This window comes from Equus quagga, chromosome 17 (genome assembly GCF_021613505.1).
Source record: "Equus quagga isolate Etosha38 chromosome 17, UCLA_HA_Equagga_1.0, whole genome shotgun sequence".
NCBI classification, from domain to species: domain Eukaryota; kingdom Metazoa; phylum Chordata; class Mammalia; order Perissodactyla; family Equidae; genus Equus; species Equus quagga.
The window spans coordinates 51,260,849-51,281,058 of record NC_060283.1 but is presented as its reverse complement, the minus strand read 5'-3'; the positions used below and the strand labels follow the sequence as shown (position 1 = coordinate 51,281,058).

Below are 20,210 nucleotides of genomic sequence, written 5' to 3'. Positions count from 1 at the left end.
GAACTTAATCACTCAGACATGGGGCCAGCCTCTCTTATAATCCTTTTAATTTCTTTAAGGTCCCCCATTTTAATTTCTGATTTTAGTTATTTGTATCTTCTCTCTTCTTTTTCTTAGTCAGTCGAGCTAGAAGTTTGTCAATTTTGTTGATCTTTTCATAGAAAAGAACAATTCTTTTGGCTTCATTGGTTCTCTCTAATGTCTTTCTGTTCTCTATTTCATTTGCCAATGCTCTAAACTTTCTCATTTCCTTCCCTTTGCCAGCTTTGGATTTAGTTCACTCTTCTTTTTCTAGTTCCCAAAGGTATAAAGTTAAGGTGTTGATTTGAGACCTTTCTGCTTTTTTAATGGAGGCATTTGCGACTATAAAGTTCCCTCCAAGCACTGCTTTCACTGCATCCCATAAGTTTTGGTATATTGTATTTTCATTTCCTTTCTTCTCAAAGTATTTTCTAAGTTCCGTAGTGATTTCTTCTTTGATGTATTCATTGTTAAAGAGTGTGTTGTTCAATTTCCATGCATTCATGAATTTTCCAGTTTTCCTCTGTTACTGATTTCTAGCTTCATTCTCTAGTGGTTGGAGGAAATATTTTGTACGATTTCAATCTTTTAGAATGTATTGAGATTTTTCTATGGCCTAACATATGCTTATCCTAGAGAATGTTCCACGTACACTTGAGAAGAATGTATGTTTTGCTGTTGTTGGGCGGGGTGTTCTATGTATGTGTGCTAGGTTTAGTTGGTTAATAGTGTTCTTCAAGTTCTCTACTTCCTTATTGATCTGCTGCTGTCTAGATGTTCAATTCACTATTGAAAATGGGATTTTGATGTCCAACTCCAACTATTATTGTAGACCGTCTATTTCTCCCTTCAGTTCTGTCAGTATTTGCTTCATATACTTTGGGGCTCTGTTGTTTGGTGTGTATATATTCATAATTGTTATATCTTCTTAATGAATTGACCCTTTTATAAGTATATAATGTCGTTCTTTATCTCTTGTAACAACTTTTAACTAAAATCTATTTTTACTGATGTCAATATAGCCACCTCAGCTCTCTTTTGGTTACCATGTTCATAGAATATCTTTTTCCTTTTTTTTTTTTTTTTGAGGTAGATTAGCCCTGAGCTAACATCTGCCACCAAGCCTCCTCTTTTTGCTGAGGAAGACTGGTCCTGAGCTAACATCCATGCCCATCTTCCTCTATTTTATGTGGGACACCTGCCACAGCATGGCTTGACAAGCGGTGCGTAGGTCCACACCTGGGACCCAAACCAGCAATCCCTGGGCCACTGAAGCGGAACATGCACACTTAACCACTGTACCACTGGGCCAGCCCCTCTTTTTCCATTCTTTCAACCTATTTGTGCCTTTGGGTCTAAAATGAGTCCCTTGTTTTTTTATTCATTAGGCAAATTTCTGTCTTTTAATAGAATACATTTAATGCATTTACATGTAAAATCATTACTGATAATGAAGGACTTACTTCTACCATTGTGTTGTTTTCTATATAGCATATCTTTTTTGTTCTTTATTTCCTTGAATACTACCTAATTTTGTGTTTGATTGATTTTTCTAGTGTACATTGTGATCCCTTCTTCATTTCCTTTTCCATATACTTTTTAGTTATTATCTCAGTAGTTACCCTGGGGATTACAATTGACATCTTAAATTTATAAAATTTGAATTTGAATTTATAAAATTTGAATTGATTCCAACGTACTTCAATAGCATATATTAACTCTGCTCCTATCCAGCTCCATCCCCCTTTTATCTTGTTATTGTCACAAATTACATCTATATACATTGTGTGACCATTAACATAGATTTATAATTATTGTTCTACACATTTAGCTTTTAAATTATATAGGAAATAAAAAGAGTCACATTCAAAAGTACAATAATACTAGCTTTTACATCTATCTATGTAGTTATTTTTACCAGTGATCTTTATTTCTTTGTAATACTTCAAGTTATCATCTAGCTTCCTTTCATTTCAGTCTGAAGGACTCTTGTTAGCATTTCTTGTAGGGTAGGTCTGCTAGGAATGAACTCCAATAGTTTTTGTTTATCTGGGAATGTCTTAATTTTTCCTTTACTTTTGAAGGATAGTTTTGCTGGATATGGAATTCTTGGTTGATAGTTTTTTCTTTCAGCACTTTAGAGATATCATCCCACTGCCTTCTGGTCTCTATGGTTTCTGATAAGAAATCTGCTGTTAATCTTATTGAGGATCTCTTATAAATGACAAGCCATGTCTCTCTTGCTGCTTTCAAGAGTTTCTTTGTGGGGGCCGGCTCCGTGGCCGAGTGGTTAAGTTCATGTGCTCTGCTGCGGCAGCCCAGGGTTCAGATCCTGGGTGCGGACATGGCACTGCTCATCAGGCCACATTGAGGCGGTGTCCCACATCCCACAACTAGAAGGACCTGCAACTAAGATATACAACTATGTACAGGGTGGGGTTTGGGGAGATAAAGCAGAAAAAATAAAAAAGATTGGCAACAGTTGTTAGCCCAGGTGCCAATCTTAAAAAAAAAAAGAGTTTCCTTGTCTTTAGCTTTCAACAGTTTGATTATAATGTATTTCAGTGTGGATCTCTGAGTTATCCTGCTTTGAGATCACTAGATGTGTATATTCATGTCTTTCATCAAATTTGGGAAGTTTGTGGCCATTATTTCTTCAAATGTTTTTTTCTGGCCCTTTCTCTCTTTTCTTCTGGCACTCCCATAACATGCATCTTGATACACTTGATGGTATCCCATATTCCCTTAGACTCTGCTCATTTCTCTTCATTCTTTTTCTGTCTGCTCCTCAAACTAGGTCATTTTAATTTACCCTATCTTCAAGTTCACTGATTATTTATTCTGTCTACTCAAATCTGCTGATGAACCTCTTTTGTACTTTTCAAGTCAAGAATTTCTATTTGGTTCCTATTTATAATTTTTATCTCTTTATTTATGTATTTATTTATGTATTTATTTATTTATTTAGCAAGATTAGCCCTGAGCTAACAACTGCTGCCACTCCTCCTCTTTTTGCTGAGGAAGACTGGCCCTGAGCTAACATCCGTGCCCATCTTCCTCTACTTTATATGTGGGATGCCTACCACAGCATGGTTTGCCAAGTGGTGCTGTGTCCACACCCAGGATCTGAACCAGTGAACCCCAGGCCGCTGAAGCAGAATGTGCGCACTTAACCACTGTGCCACCGGGCTGGCCTCCAATTTTTTTTTTTAAGATTTTATTTTTTTTTCCTTTTTCTCCCCAAAGCCCCCCAGCACACGGTTGCATATTCTTCGCTGTGGGTCCTTCTAGTTGTAGTATGTGGGTCGCTGCCTCAGCGTGGTTTGATGAGCAGCGCCATGTCTGCACCCAGGATTCAAACCAACGAAACACTGGGCCGCCTGCAGCGGAGCGCGTGAACCCAACCACTCGACCACGGGGCCAGCCCCTGGCCTCCAATTTTTATCTCTTTATTGATATCCTATGCTTGTTAATACATCATTCTCCTGATTTCCTTTAGTTATTTGTCCATGGTTTCCTTCAGCAATTCATGTATATTTAAGACAGCTTATTCAAGTATTTTTCTAGTAAATCCAATGCCTGGGTTTCCTCAGGGATGGTTTCTAGAAATTTCTCTTTCCTCCTCCTCACCTCCCTCCTTTTCTTCCCCCCCCCCCCGCCGCCTTCTTCTTTACTGTGAATGAGCCATACTTTCCTGTTTCTTTGTGTACTTCATAATTCTCTATGAGAATTGGGCATTTTGAATGTTAAAGTGGTAACTCTGGAAATCATATCCTACCCCACACATGGATTATTGTTATTGCTTGAAGGCTGCAGTCATCTGTTTATTTAGTGCATTTTCCAAACTATTTTTGCAAAGACTATATTCTTAGTTGTGTCTGATCACTGAAGTCTTGTTCTGTTATCTCTGCGGTCAACCACAGTGACCTGACAGAGATTTCCTTATATGCTTGTATCCAAAAAGGAAAAAAAGAAAGGAAAAGAACGAAAAGGAAATTTTTTTTTTAAAAAAGAAAAAGGGTGTTCTGTCTCTTTAAATCTTCTCAACTGACACCACTGGAGAAGCCACTTCAGCCCAGCCTGGGGGGGTTAAAACAATGGCCAGCCTCTGTGCCTACCCATTAGCAAACTTCCAGCCAGGTCAAAACATACAACCCTGAGTTTTGGAGGACAAGGTTCCTACTGCTCCCCCTTGCATCAGTGAGCCACAGTGGGGAGATGGACCACCATCCACATGACTACCTGCTGCAGGGATGGGGGATGGTAGCTGCTCCATAAAACACTAAGATTCACCAAAGGCCACCAGCATCTTTCTTCCTCAAGTACTCCCCTGGCTGTTGCGAGTGTCCCAGTAGACTCCAGAGTTCCACAGAGTTGATTCTCACAGTTCTTGCCAGTTCAATAGTTGCTTCAGTGAATGGACCAATTCTGGGAGCTTCCTACTTCACTGTCTTCCATGACATCACTCTCCAACCCCCATATTAGTCTTGCTCCCACAGGAAACAGATGGGACTTACTCAAGACAGGATAATTCAAAGAGAGTGTATTTACAAAAGTGTGGATGTAGGGGAACCATGAGAGAGAGTGCAGTAACCCGGGACTAAGAGCCCTCAAGCCGATATCACTCAGTGGTTATCAGGAACTGGAAGGAAAGAAAGAGTTGTGCTGAGGTGGCCACCTTGAGAAGAGCAGTGACATTTGGTTGAGGGACACAGTTAGCCTGAGGCAACCTCACAAGGAGAAGGAAGCAGGGGTTTAAATACCCTGATATTAGCCTCTCTCTCTCCCTCCCTCCCACCATCCCTCCTCCTGCTGGGACTCCCTATTGGCCAACTAAAAACGCAAACGCAAGGGAGCCCAATTGATCTGGTGGAGGAGGAGGTTGGAGAGTAGACGCAGAGGATTAACGCAGGATAGCCAGACAGCCCCCTAACCCCAAGACAACCTCCAGCCTCTGTCTTTAAGACTGAAAGCAGCCAGTTTCTAGCTGTTGTAGAACAGTCATTTTCCATACATTGACCACCAGGGTTCAGCAGGATGAAGTTTCAATCAAGAAGCTGTTGTCTTTTTTTTTTTTTAATGCCATGTCAGGTCTAGTTTTTTATACTTTGATTTTATCACACAGGAGACTAAAATCCAGAACTATCCAATTCAGCACTGGATACCCGTATTGCATAGTGGTCCAGAGCATGACGTTGGAGTCTGAATCTCAGCTCAATAACCAGCCACACATATGACTCCGGGTACATTCTTCAGCCTCTCAGCATCTCAGTTTCATCATCTACAAAATGAACTAACACTAGTACCTACTTCTTAAGAGTTGTCACAGGGATTCGATGAGATGATACATGCAAAGCTCTTAAAACAGCACCCAGCACTGACTAAATCCACAATCTCAATAAATGTGAGCTGTTATGATGTCTCCAGCTGTCCATCTCTTGGCACCTCTCCCCTCCAGCTCTACCCCACAACTTATTAGTCTGCTTTCACTGTCTACAAGATGTCATGTTCTCTTGCCTCTAGGCTTTCATACACGCCTCTCTATCTGCCTGGCTAATTCTTATTTTAAAAACAATCAGATATATTTTTTTATATCCATCCATTTCAAAGTCTCACAATGCCAAGTGCTAGCAAGGACCGGGAAGAATGAGAACCTCTTACATTGCTAGTGAAGTATAAATTGGTACAACTACTCTGGAGAGCAATTTGGCAACATCGAACAAAGTTGAAGATGTCTGTAGCCCACATCTCAGCAGTTACATTCCTAGCAACATACCCTAAAAACACCTTCACACCTGTACACTTGGCTATTACAAGCACCAGCGCTTGTAACAGCAAAAATATGGGAAAGAACTTAAGTGTCCTTCAACAGGAGAATGGATAAATATCTTGATAACCATAATGTATAATCGTACATTGGAACGCTGCATCACAGTTAAAATAGCTACATGTAACAGCATGGGTCAATCTCAAAAACAGAATGTTGACTAAAAGAAACAAGTTTCAAAAGCAGATGTACAGGATGATCCTACTAACAAAAAGCTGAAAATCATGGAAAATATGTTATACATTGTTTATGGATACACGCAGATATAGTAAAAGTGTAATAACACGCATGGGACCTATAAACACTAAATGCAGGGTGATGGGTACCTTTGCTGAAGAGGGAGAAGGAGAGAAAGGGATGGAATTGGGTGAGGTTCACAGGAAGTTTCAACTGTACTTTTTTAAAAAGCTCTGAAGCAAGTTTAATTACAAAATGTTAAGATTCAAGAAAGCTGCGTGGTGGGTACCAAGATCTTTGTTCTATTAGTCTTGAGTTGAAATAAACCAAAAGCAAGATGAAGAAAATGGGAAGATTGGTTGAAAATGTGTATAAAAAGCCTTTGGTGTTCTAGGTCCCCAACTCGACCCAGCCCATTTGCACCCCTTCCTCCAGCTCCACCACTGGAGTCATCTTCTATAGACTCTACCAGCTAGTGGAAGGCAGGGGGGAAGCAGAGGACTGACAACGGGATTCAGTATAAGTCAGCATTCCTCCCTGGTCCCACACACTCTGGGAATACGCACAGCCATGCTTATAAGCCCCAGACACAACCGGAGGACTTTTCTCTAGAGAAAAGACCCCCCAATATTGACATCTGTACGCCCCAAACGAAATCTAGCACATCATGGGTGCACCTTATAGTGCAGCTGCAAATCCAGTGCTTCTCACGACACAATGTGCATTTGAATCACCTGGTGATCTTGCTAAAATGCAGATTCTGCATCTGTAGTTTATAGTGGGGACTGAGATTCTGCATCTCCAGAAAGCCCACAAAGGAGGCCAATGCTGCTGGTCCCTTTCCAGCAGCAAGGCGCTGGTCAACTCATCTTGCCCACACTCAGCTTCCACTCAGCTTGTTAGAGTCTCATCCCTAAATATGAACAGACTGCTAAGGTAGCCAGACTTCTGAGGACGGCCATTAACATAAAAGAGAGACACCAAAACAAATTAGCATGAAACGGGATCCAAAGAAACAAATCAAAGCAGAGAGCAGAAGACAAACTAAAACAAACCCACTATCATATCCTCAGAGAGAAGATATCCCTGTCCGTAAAACATATTCTATCCTCAGAAAGACAAAAGATATTTCCATCCATAAAACAAGAATAGAATAATACGGGAAGGGAGCAGTTGGGGAAAAAGGTCTCTGGAATTAAAAATAAGAAAACTGAAACTTAATATGGTTGAAGATAATGACAAGGAAATATCTCAGAAAAATAGAACAACAAAAACAAACAGATAATGGGTATAGAGTTTCAGTTTTGCAGGATGAATAGAGTTCTTGAAGATTGGTTGCCCAACAATATGAATATACTTAACACGACCAAACTGTACACTTAAAAAATGGTTAAGATGATAAATTTTGTTACATGTATTTTGTCACAATTCAAAATAAAAAAGAAACAGAAAAATAGAGGAGAAAAGTAAAGGATCAAATCAGAAGTCTAACTTCTAAATAATAGGCATTCCAGAAAGAGAAGAAAGGAAACGGAGAAGTTATCAAAAAAAAAAAAAAATCAAAGAAATTTCCTCCAAAACTGAAGTACGTGAGTTTCCGTTTTGAATGAGTGCTCAGTACAAAAAAGGTAAAGCAAAGCACATCACCATAAAATTTTCAACCAACAGTCTAAAGAGAAAATCCTAATGCTTCCAGAGATGCAGAAGATGTAACATGTGAAGGATCAGGAATATGAACAGGAATCAGGCTTTTTAAAGAGCAACCCTGGAAGGTAGAAGAAAATGGAGTACCTTCAAAATTACAAGGGAAAAAATTTTTTTTCCTGCTTTTTTTTTCTCCCCAAATCCCCCTAGTACATAGTTGTAAATTTTAGTTGCGGGTCCAAAAAATTATTTTCTTTTTCTAAAGATTGGCATCTGAGCTAACAACTTTTGCTAATCTTCTTCTTTTTTTTCTTCTTCTCCCCAAAGCCCTCCAGTACATAGCTGCAGATTCCAGTTGTGAGTGCCTCTGGTTGTGCTATGCGGGATGCCGCCTCAGCATGGCTTGATGAGGGGTGCCATGTATGCACCCAGGATCCAAACTGGCAAAACCCTGGGCCACCGAAGTTGAGCCTGTGAACTTAACTACTCAGCCATGGGGCCAGCCCCAGGGAAAATTATTTTCAAACTTGAAGTCAATAACCAGCCCAGCCACAAATCAAGTGTTAGAATAGAATTTAGATATTTTTAAATATGCAGAGATTCCAACAACATATTCCCTATCTCCCTTCCTTAGGAAGTTACTAAAGGAGGTGCTTTAGCAAAGCAAAGAAGTAAACCAAGAAAGAGGAAGACATGGGATCCAGGAAATGGGCAGAACCAGCCCAGAAGAGCCATGAAGGAAAATCCCAGAATGACAAATGTACAGCAAGTCTAGAGAGTAATCAATCTAGATTGAAACAAGAGGAAGGACAGCTCTGGGACAAAGACTCTAGAGAAAAAGTGGAACTTACGTATTTGGGTATGTTGACGAAAATAATCCATAACCAATCTATAAATGAAAATTTGGGTGAGTTTATTCTCAGCTGAAATCTGAGGACCATGGCCCGGGGCCTTTCTTCCTGAAGGAAGAAAGGGCACCAAAGAAGTGGGGTGCACAGAGTGGTTATATACCCCCAGAGAGGATGTTTCACATAGGATTGAAATGTCCCTTTTACAATAGTCACAAGACTGCTCTGTCAGCACAGCGATTGATGGAAATAGCAGGTAGGTCTTCTGTCTCAGTGAACACAGCAGGGTGGCAGTCTGTTGTCTCCAGCTGAGTGGTCACAGGTGAGCTGGGTGGTCAAAGGTGAGTGCAGCAATCAGTTCCTAGCCTAAGGAAAGATGCTTATCCCTAAGGAAATGCCAATGTGGGAGGGGGAGGGAAGTTGCACCTTTATCTCAAGGGCCTTTGTTCTGGTCATAGGAAATGTCTAAGCAGATATACAATGCGTGCTCAATAGCCACAGTCAGGCCCTTTTGGAAAAAACAGTCAGGCCGAATTAGGTTTATACCAAATGGCTTCCTCATATACTCCATCCTATTGCTTGCCATTTTTATTTGTCAGGTAAATGGAAAACATTGCTAGTCTTTTTGACAGTCTTAGAGCACTTGTGGGGTAGAGGGCAGTCAACTGTAGGAAAATACAGAAAATTGACAAGTGAGAGGAAAAAAAGGCAATAATTAAGTCTAAGAAAAATGAAGGGCTGTAGAAGGAAGAAGGTATGGTTGTGGTCCACTTCTTGGCTCACTGGTAAACAATATTTACATACATAATAATTTAAATTATTACTGATTACTGGTTTAACCAAAACATGTTATATCACTATGCGGAAGTGGGGAACAGAAGTGATAGCGTCTTGTTCTTATCTATCACGGCAGGAGTCAACAGACAATCCTTAAAATTAACAAACCAAGAATTCGTAGCATTTATTCTGATGAATATGTAAAAGAGTAGAGGATATTGCCTCTAAGGCCAGGGAACTGCTTTTTTCATTACAAGCCTATTACCATATGTATATATTTTAAAATTATGTATCTGCGTTATTTTAGCTCAATAATGTTGAAACGTTAGCATATCATTGGGGGAATCTGCAATGTCTTGAACCTTATCCATGGCGTGTAACACAAGGCACACAGGCTGAAGGTGCAGATGTGGTATCAATTGAGTTCAGACTGCACGCAGATGAGTAAGAAGGTACGTCTCTGGCAGAAATACTGGAAGGTAAAGGTTTCAAAGGCAGAGAAATCACCTTCGGGGATCGGGAGGCAGCTCCCAAGACACAGAAGTGGAGGCATGACAGTAACCCAGAGAGGCCTATTCACCAGGGTGACTTCTCGTGCCTTTCCTTCGCTGCCCTCTTAACAACTTGCAGTTACATAAACATAATTGAGAGTTTGTAGTCAGTTTCCTCTACCAGCCTATACGCTCCACGAGGGCAGGACCTCGCCTATTTCATGTGCGCCCGTGTCCTCAGCACAAAGCTGGAGCCCGCTAAATATCTGTTGGAGAAATTAAGGCGTGGTGGTGCCGCTGGAGAGCCACAGGAGTGGGATGAGGAAGGGGCACACCCACAACCAACAAGCGGAGCGCAAAGAAGCCAGCTAGGAGACGACGAGGGCGAGCTTCTTGCAGAGTCTCGGAAATGACAAGAAGGAAGGGTGAAGCTGAACCTCTGGGACGAGCGCGAGGGAGGCTCTGGACAGGCAGCCAGGCCTTGGGGAAAGCCGATTGCCTGCGAACCACAGTCGCAGGGGCTGGAAGTGAGCAGGTCTGTGGGAAAGTGGAGTCGAGGAGACGACACCGCGCATGCGCAAGCGCGGCCTCCATGCCCCGGCGTGCCTGCGTGCGCGCGCACTAGGGGTCGGAGCGGAAATGGCGCCGCGGAGCCGTGCGTCCGGGCGGCGAGCGGAAGTGGGTGTGAGAGCGGAAGTGGCCGGCTGGAGCCGGGGGCTGGGCGGGGACCGGGCTTGTCGGTGAGGCGGCAGCGGCGGCGGCGGCGGCTCGGCAGGCGGGTTCAGGCTTCGGGGGCCAGGTCGGTCGGGTGGTGGGTGTCTCCACAGTCAGGGCGTGCGCGGGCCAGCGCGCGCGTCCTCCCCTTCCCCCCAGCCCGGCCCCTCTCCCCTTCTCCCCTAACCTCCTACCCCACCCAGGCCCCTCCTCAGTGGCCGCGGGCCGCTCCCTCCGTCCTTCCCTCCCTTACCCACCCTCACCTGCCCTTGTTTCTCCTTCCCCTGCCCGGGGCAGCCGCCGCCATGATCCTGCTGGAGGTGAACAACCGCATCATCGAGGAGACGCTCGCGCTCAAGTTCGAGAACGCGGCCGCCGGGTGAGCGCGCGCCCGGGGCCGGTGGGTGGCGGGGGAGGTACAGTTGACCCCCGCTCGTCCCCAGCGTCCTGCAGCCCCCCAGGCCTGGAGGAGAGAGATGGGCACCTGGCCGCGTGCGGGGACTGCCCGGCGGAGTAGACGTGGGAGGCGACTGGGCGCGGTGGGGTGAGGGGCAGAGATGCGCGGGGAGAGGCCGGGAGGAGGGATGCGGAAGCAGTGAGTGGACAGGAGTGCGCGTGCTGAATTGGGGCCGGGGACCTGAGGGACGCGAGGGCAGCTTGGGCCGGAATTGTTGCCGGAGGAGCCCACTGCCCTCTGGAGCGAGCCGGGGTCCCCTTTCCTCTGTGTTCCCTGGCATTGTTCTGAACCCGAAGGGAGCCCGTTTGGGGTTGAGGCGGAAGGAGTTTTCAGGAATTCCCGGGACAGGAGGAGGGAGGAAGATGCAGGCCCAGGTCACCACCAGCCTGCTCGCTCCCCACCCCCACCTCCTCGTCCCCGGGAACGGGAGGGACGACTGAAAGCAGACCCAGTCTTGCAGCCAGAAAACCGCGATCTCTCTCGTTTCCCTTCCCTGAACCCTACGGACACTGACCATCTTGTTACGTATTTCTTCAGCGAAGCTAATAGTCTCCCCCATCCACACCTCTTCCTTATCTCTCTTCGGAGGTTCTGATTCTCCTTTCCCCACCCACTGGCCTTTATCTGGTTGTTTATCTTTTAAATTCTTATACTGGCCCCCTGGTCTGTGATTTCTTCTGTGGCAATCTTGGCCCAGGTACACACTTAAAAGCCTCTGAAGTCTGTAAAGTTCTTAGATAACCTTTTTCTTTTTTTTTACCATTGGTTTTTTTAAAGGTAGGGTTTGGACATATTTCCAAGGCAGCCTCCTCTGTCAAACACAAGAATCAGTAGAAGGCAAAGCTCCCCCAAGGCTGCTGAGCTGTTCTAATACGATATTTAATATATTTAAACCATGAGCCAAGAAATTGGGTTTAGCTTCTAATTTTTGGTGGCCTGCGGCCTCTTCCTTTGCCTCATTTCCCCCTCTGTGAGCATGGGGCTTCACTTCTTGATTGCACAGTTGAGGAAATAAGTGCAAACTGTTTCTGGGGAGCTGGGAACTAGGAAGGAATAGGAAAGTAAGTCCTGGAGATCCACCAATGGGAGAGGATTGGTGGAGGGGAAATTCTAAGTGGTCATGATGAACTTCTGGCTTGGAGGCATTAAAAAAAAAAACACTTCTAACCCACTGCTTAAATTGAGTATATTGTGTCTCCTGTCTCTTTTTTAAGGCCACAGATTGTATCTGTAAAACAGAGTAGGACTTTCCTTGAAGCAGCGCATACAGTGAGCAGTAGCTACTGTTTCCTGCCAGGGGCTGCCCTTGCTTATATTTTAAGCAAACTTGCTTCTCTCTTCAGCCTGGCTTACCAGTTCCTTTGCATTTCAAATGTTCAAGCGAATCAGCTCAGAGTCTTATTTTGGGTGATTGCCGGGTGCTTTTTTGAGCAGTGTGGCACATAGGAGGAAGTTAAATTAACTTCTGCATTTTTACAGCTGATCTTAAGTGCATTCTCAAGTCCAGGCTAGCAAAGAATGAGACCCGAGTGGTTATAAGCTGATCTACAAGATAAATGCCTGTGCATTTTCAGGTAGAAGCATGCCTCATCCTGTAGGAGTGCTTTCACATCTATTTGTGTATTAAGAACTTGTGATTTCAAAGTGTAGCCCCTTATTTAGAACTTCAGCTCTTTTCCTTTTAGAAAATTACCCTTAGAGAGTAACTAACCGTTTCAGAGAAATTAAAGTAGGCACTCAAGTCTGGAAGGCATACATTAGAACTCGTAGGACACTTCTTACAAAACATATGTTGTGGCAGTGTTGGGTTTTGGGGCAGGGCAGCAAGTTTTGGCTTTTGTTCTGGCCCATCTTCCCTTTGAGATGTGACTAAGTGGCCTCAAAACATAGTCTGCTGAAAAGCACTTTGAAAATGTTTGACAAGACCATGATAGCTGGCCTAGGAGATGGGGCTTTCCTGGGATTGCAGATATAACACCCAGCAGAAGCCTGCCTCTAAGCCAAGTGTGAATTTCCAGGCATCCCAGTAAGTAAGCTGAGGCAGCAGTGAAGTAGTTAAGTATTTATCAAGGCGCATGCCTGTGCCAGAACTTCCAGCAAAGGCTAACTAGTGTGATAATCATCAACGTTTATGGGGTTCTACCACTGCCCAGCACTGGGCAGGAACAGAAAAAGAGGGCCTTCCTGAGAGAGCCTATTGGCAGCATTAGAGAGGAGGGAGGGGATGAGATGTGTTGGGGTAGAGATCAGAGAAAGACATTAAAGTAAGGGAGTAGCTTGGAGGAGAGACCCTGGAGATTTGAAAGCCTTTGCCTGTGTGGGGACCTGCTGGCAGAGGTCAGCTCCCCCAGCTCTACACTTCTCAGAGCAGACCAGTTGGGGAGATTATGGTTCAGGGCAGCCCTTTCTAGAATGAATTGTCCAACTCTGCAAAGTCCAATATGATAGCCAGTAGCTGCATGTGGCTGGATAAGTCTACATAAGAATTAATTAAAGTGAAATGAAATTAAGTTCCTCAGTCACTCTAGCCACCGTTCCACTGCTCACTTGCCCCATGTGGCTGGTAGCTGCTGTAGCTGGAGAGCGCAGATGGAAGACATTTCCATTGTGGCGGAAAGTTCTCTTGGACAGTGCTGTTCCAGCTCCTGAAAACGTAAGCACGAGATAGTCTTAACAACAGTTCCGTGGCATATACTTCAGAATGTAGTTACAGTAGTCTTCCTTTTGAGGTTGATCTTTTTTTAAATGATGCCTCTCAGATCATCCTGCTGGATCTTTTTGCCTGTGACATCCTACTAAAAGTCTAGGCTTCCTTTGGGTAGAGTGCTTCTGTCATCTAAACTGTTTAAGAATATATTTGGTCATGATAACCTTTTAATTTGGAGGCAGTTCTGACGAAGCCTACGATTCAATCGAAACAAATTGCTTTTTTATTTTTTCCTACCACACTCCTGGGAAAGTGGGTTATTGGAACGATTCTTATATCCTCACAAAATGATAATTATTGGGAAATCGTCTTCCCAACAGTCTACAAACTAAGGGAATGTGACTGATTAAAAAGCTATATTCAACACTGCGAATAACCTTACGTGCAGGTCTTGTCAACAGCATTGAGTTTTCATTTAGGAATTCTTACCCAGACTTTCAATTAAACTTTCAATTAAAGCAGAAGTAATCTGGCAAATTAATTTAATTCTTTTGTTGTTGTGTACACACCAAGAGCCTTTTCAGCCTCAGAAGCTAGGCCCGTCGACTTCACTAGGGTCTGGAGTCCAAAATTGAGGAAATGCTGTCAGATGCAAATTGCTGTTGATTTTAAGTGCATGCTGGCTCCTTGCCACAGCTGTGCATATTGTGGGGCACTGTGGTTCTGAGGGGGAGTGAGGCTCAGTAAGCAGGCAGTGCCAGTTGGGGTGGGCGAGGGCTGTGGGAGGAGAAATTTGAGAAAGGAATAAATTAAATCTTGCTGATACCTTGTTCTCAGTCCTGAATATGCTGCATATGTCCTCAGAGAGAGAGACTGGTTTGAAGTGATTTGGAATCAGGACATCGTTTAAGCATTTAGAAGAAATGGAATATAGTGGCTGGCTTGTGAAGATGATCTGGTTGGTCTTTTTACAGGTCATTATGGTTACTGCTGCCTGTCCTCTGGCCTCCTTGGGACCACTTTGGGCATGGAGCCCCAGAGCCACACTCCACCAAACTGGGGACTCCTTAGGGACAGGGCCTATCGTTTTAGTGATCTTTGTTTCTCTGCATCCTCGCTGTCTACATAGTTAGCTCAATAAATGTTTTCTTGAAGGAATGGATGAAGCCAGATAGAATGACTTAGTTTCTTTAGGAGTTTATCACTTTTCTAACATTATGTGAATCAGCTTCTGTTTTTTGGTTTTTGGGTTTTTTTAGTGAGGGAAATTGGCCTTGCGCTAAGTAACATCTGTTGCCAATCTTCCTCTTTTTGCTTGAGGAAGATTGTCACTGAGCTAACATCTGTGCCAGTCTTCCTCTATTTTTGTATGTGGGACACTGCCACAGCATGGCTTGATGAGTGGTGTGTAGGTCTGTGCCTGGGATGCGAACCCACGGCCACTGAAGCAGAGCACCTGAACTTAACCATTACGCCACCAGGCCAGCCCCTGAATCAGCTTTTAGATCCCGTTTGTTTTCCATGTTTTGAGATATGGCTTAGCAGAGAGTAGGACCACCTCTTATCTAATATGGTCCATTTTTGTAGGTTTTGCTCAAAAAGGATGATGGGAGCCTTTTAGAGGACTTGAGGGAGATCGATCAAAACCGTTTAATAGTGAAATAGTGAGCAGAATTCAATAGTTCCTCTAATTCAGCTCATGGAAGGGATTAACTAGAAGAGGAACGTAAATGCCCGGATAGAATTGGATGGTTTCAGGAGTAAAAACTCCGAAATCCTTAGTGAGAAGAGAGTATTGGATAATACCTTGCCAGTAGTTCTTTACTGACTGACATTCTAGAAGCTTCCTTAGGAAAAGGAGAGACCAAAATTTTTTGCAAAGGATTTTAAGGATAGCTCTTGAAACCCATCTGAATGAATTGAATGTGTTTTAATGTCTTGAGCTGTTTAGTCAGTAACCCTGAGGACTCATCCAGCTGGCTTGTTCTAGGATTCCAGACATTACAACAGTCTGACACTAATAGGGTTCTGTTTCTCCTTGTACTGCTGACCAATTCTTGATTCTGGGAGTTACCACAATCCCAAAACCTCCCAACCATAGCTTCAAAGTCCGGTCTCCTCTGACTCCACCTCGAAGAAAAATTAACTCATTGATCACCTTACGTTCTATGAACCAGGCTCTCTGCTATAAGCTTTAACATGGTTTCGTTCAGTTTCAGAATTGGCCTGTGTGACAGAGAGCAGTTCCCATTCACAGCTGAGAAAACAAGGGCTCTTGGGAGTTTGCAGAGGGTGTAGACGTGTGTGAAGCATTGTGCAGGCACCTTCGCTGCTGATTACTGGCCTTGTTTGTAATAGTCACACACACAGCATGAGCATATTTGCTTGGCACAGTTGGGTAATGGTCTAGTCAGAGATCCTGCCCCTGGGCTGCCCTAGGGCTGGGGGATCATTATCTCAGCATATCTGTAACTTAGTCACGAGACATTGGGGGGGGGGACTTTGCCGTGCACATATTTCAACTAGTCTTCACAACAACCTTGCGAGGTAGGTGTTTTTAATCTTGATTTTCTAGAAAGGGAACCTGAGACTCAGCACCATTTGAGTAGCATTGCCTATGGTTACATAGCCAGTGAGTGACAGAACTTGAGTTGAACAGTCTTCTCTGAGGGACTTAATTTTTCTGTGACCAAACTCGCCCCCAGCATCTGAAACTTTAGCAAGTGGTAGAATAAAGAATAACTTAACCATTGATCTTTTTGGCCTGGTAAGTGGCACACTTTCTCCCAGACCTGTCTTACTCCCCTCTCGGTCCATGATTTTAAACCACAAAAGTAAATAACAAACACCTGGCCTTGGAATTGAGACACGATCCTATTACGGTATATTTCACACTTGGTACAGTCTCCTTGTTGGGACATAGAGTTCTTGGACCTCTAGCTGCCAGATGACTTTTCGAGAAGACTCATTTGGCCTAATGCTCTCATCAGCAGGCTGTCTCTCTCCTTTACAACCTTTTGTGCAGCCATAAATAGTAAACTAAAATATTAATGGCAGTGATTTAACAAATATTCCCAAGTCAGGCAGCGAACCACTTAGGATAGATCTTAGTGACTTGTCTCAGTGGGGATCTGTGCTCAGGGAAGTGTACCACCTAGAGAAATTCAAATTTTCAGAGTCAAAATGTTTACAGTTTGGAACCCTAAGGTTGGTTGTTTATAGTTGATTTTTCTCAGTGTTGATGAAGTGGGAGAGTGAGGAACTCAGTCTTTTGTTGGCTGAGTTAAGGACTAAAGGTTAAAACAAAACCAGCTACCTGCTAAGTGATGCAGTGTGGGCTGTTATAAGGCTCCACCCTGGCTCTTGGGCACAGCCAGCCTTGCCCAAGAAAATAGGCTTCAGTGCTTCCTGCCGTTGTGCAGCCTCTTCAGACTGCGTTCAAATGGGCCGCAGATGAATGTTTGTACTTCTTCCTTTGCTGCTCTCGTTTTTTAGAGGCGAGGAATGGTGGTTGACCACTTATTGACTTGGTCTCCTGGCTGCAGTTTCAAATGAAAAATCAGAAGCAGTTTAAATTTTTATCTGTACTAGATCCTATTCTGAACTCACTGCTTTTCCATAAACCCACTTGATGCTTTCATTCTTAGGACCCCCAGAGTGCTCTTCCTAAGTCACATATGGATGGCTTTGAAGAAGCAGGCTGGAACTGTGTGTGTGATTTATATGGGTTGATTTCTCGGCCGGGCTGCCATATGCTTAATAGAAGCCAGTTTCCTTGAAAGGTGCTGTTTAGCCTCTGCAGCAGCTTTTGACAGTCATAAACCGTGGTGTATACTCCATTTTCCCAGCAACCCTGGAGGGCAGCTCAGTCTTGCTTCCTTTTACAGGTGAGGGAGCAGAGAGAGTATAAAAGATATGTGCTTGATTCTGAGGACTTGAGCAAGGTAGACAAGAATGAAGGTGCAAATGTGGTCTGTCTTGTCTGCTGGCCCATGAAACAGAGTGAGCTCATTTGAGTTATAAGTAGCGAGCTGATAAAACAGTCTCGTCTTCATTTGTTTCCTGCCATTGGGCTTTGAGAAGTAGGGGAAGCATGTAAAGTAGCTCCTCACTGGGGGTTAACTGACCACTAGTGGTTATAGCTGGGGGGGGGGTGTTGTGCTTTCCAGGTGACAACTCAGCAGCATGCCTCAGTTGAAGCCCCTGCACCAGGCTAAGCTGGGACTCCTACAGAAAGTGTTGGGCTCTCATTGCCTCCAGGATAAGTTCTTTCGTGTCTGCTGTCAGGTTTCTTTTAGCAGTTCTACGAGGTGTGTAGGATCGCTTGTGGTCTCCCGTTTTATAGATGAGTAGCTGAGAAAAGTAAGGGGGTGCGGGTGTTAATTTGTCTGCAAACATGGTCCTGATGAAAGAGCTACAATTGGAAAACAGGTGTCTTGACTGTTGTCAGTGATTTGACAGTGTTATTTTGTGCTACACTTTCTGTGGAAGTACAATACTGGAATCTAAAAACAAAACAACAGAACTAGAGTAGAACCAGTCAAAGAGGCTCCATGAAGGAGGGCCTTGAGTACTTCCGTGCTGTAAAGGGTGAGGAAGGATGTGTAGGAAGACTTACGGGTTGTCTTTGAAATGGACGAGAGCTTTCTGTTTTGTTTTATGGCCTGAAATCATCTTTTCACTTGAAGTAAGTTACAACCATTCTGTATTCTGTTCAGCGGTTTTCCTGCTGACTGTACTTCGTCCATCACTGCTTTCCTCAAGGGGACACATTGACCAAAAGATGGCATTGTCGTTCACATATACAAACGTGTATATCATGGTGTTAAGGAATTCAGAGAACTGAAGGTGAGCACCCACCAGAGCAGAGATTCGAGCTAGAAAACAAAAGCTCTATGTGCCCTGCTTCCTTTTTTATCTCCACCTTAAGTAAGTCCAAAGGGTCAGGCGCATGAGAAAACAAACTGTGCACTCAGATCGGCAGTAACCCTCAGATTTCTATACAATGGTCTGAGCTTGAGGAAAGCTCAGGAGCCTTTGCAAGTCCCCTTAAAGGCAAGCAGCAGTACAGGTATCTTAACTAAGGGACTTTTATTTTGTTTTACAGAAACAAACCAGAAGCAGTAGAAGTAACATTTGCAGGTAAGTATCTTTATCTCACTCTATTAAGAGAAGGCACAACATAAAAAATAGAAAACAAAATTATTCCAAAAATAAACTTTGAAATTTGGGATACTATCCCTTGATTGTCATGTCTTTTTGAGGTCTTTATTTTAGATGATGATTCCATGGATTTAGTGAACTATGTAAAGTTATCTGCTGGTATCTTAGAAGTTTGGGTTTAATTTTGTGGTACAAACTAAAGGTTTTTTAATTTGGAAATATTATGTTATTATCTTTAGCCATCGTCTTAGTTTGCCTAGCACTGGAGTAGTGGGGAAACATGAAAATGCTAGAGACTGTTCAACAAGTCAGAGATGTCACTGCCTTCTTTTCCCAGTAAAGAATTAGGTGTTGGTACCACTCACTTGCTATGTGAACTTTGAAGAGTTATACAGTCGCCCTCTGTAAAAGGAGGGTGCTTGACTAGATGACCTTGGAAGACTTTTTGCAGCTCTGAAGTGCTGTGACCGGGAGGCCCAGCCCCAGCCCTGTCCCCTCCTAACTAGCAATGCCAGATCTCCCTAAAGCGCTGGCACTCAGCACCTAGTTTCAGGAACTACACATGGTGAGTCCTCTGTACTGCAGGGAGATGGAAGCCAAAGAGATGAGAGGCCTATACAGTAGAGGAAACCTAAGGGAAAACCAAATGCAGTGTGTGGGCCTTGTTTTTTTGTTTTTTTCTGCTTTATCTCCCCAACTCCCCACCCCCCCACCACCCGTACATAGTTCTATATCTTAGTTGCAGGTCCTCCTAGTTGTGGCTCATGGGACGCCACCTCAACGTGGCCTGACGAGCAGTGCCATGTCCGCGCCCAGGATCCGAACCCCTGGGCCGCCTCAGCAGAGCGCGTGAACTTAACCACTTGGCCCCGGAGCCGGTGTGGGCCTTGTTTGAATCTTAATTCAAATAAGATAACAGTATTAAAAAATTGTTTTGAAACAGAGAATATTTGAATGCTTGACTGGATATTTGTTATTAAGAAATTGTTTCTAGGGGCTGGCCCCGTGGCCGAGTGGTTAAGTTCGCACGCTCTGCTGCAGGCGGCCCAGTGTTTCGTTAGTTCGAATCCTGGGCGCGGACATGGCACTGCTCATCAGACCACGCTGAGGCAGCGTCCCACATGCCACAACTAGAAGGATCCACAACGAAGAATATACAACTATGTACTGGGGGGCTTTGGGGAGAAAAAGGAAAAAATAAAATCTTTAAAAAAAAAAAGAAATTGTTTCTAAAAATTTTAGGCATGACAATGATTATTATGGTTATGTTTTTTTTAAAAAAACAGTCTTTATCTTCTAGAGATACAATTCTTTCAGCACCAAGCAGTGACTAAGAATAGCTTTGTAATTTTAGAAAAGAACAAAGAGATAAGTACTCGACGGTTCTATCCCAGTGTTTCTGCTGACTTTGCACAGGAATTTAAACTAAATGCCATCTTATTTA

At 43.7% G+C, this 20,210-nt stretch overlaps 1 protein-coding gene across 1 annotated transcript in view; it reads left to right on the top strand.

Annotated features, from left to right (window-relative positions):
- The first annotated feature begins 10,445 nt into the window (after positions 1–10,445).
- Positions 10,446–20,210, top strand: part of ARPC2 (actin related protein 2/3 complex subunit 2) — a 30,792-nt gene continuing 21,027 nt past the window's right edge. The window contains exons 1-3 of the mRNA XM_046643683.1: positions 10,446–10,584; positions 10,797–10,878; positions 18,711–18,745. Coding sequence (XP_046499639.1) covers positions 10,805–10,878; positions 18,711–18,745 — 109 coding nt within the window. The 5' untranslated portion in view covers positions 10,446–10,584; positions 10,797–10,804. The remainder of the gene's footprint in view (positions 10,585–10,796; positions 10,879–18,710; positions 18,746–20,210) is intronic.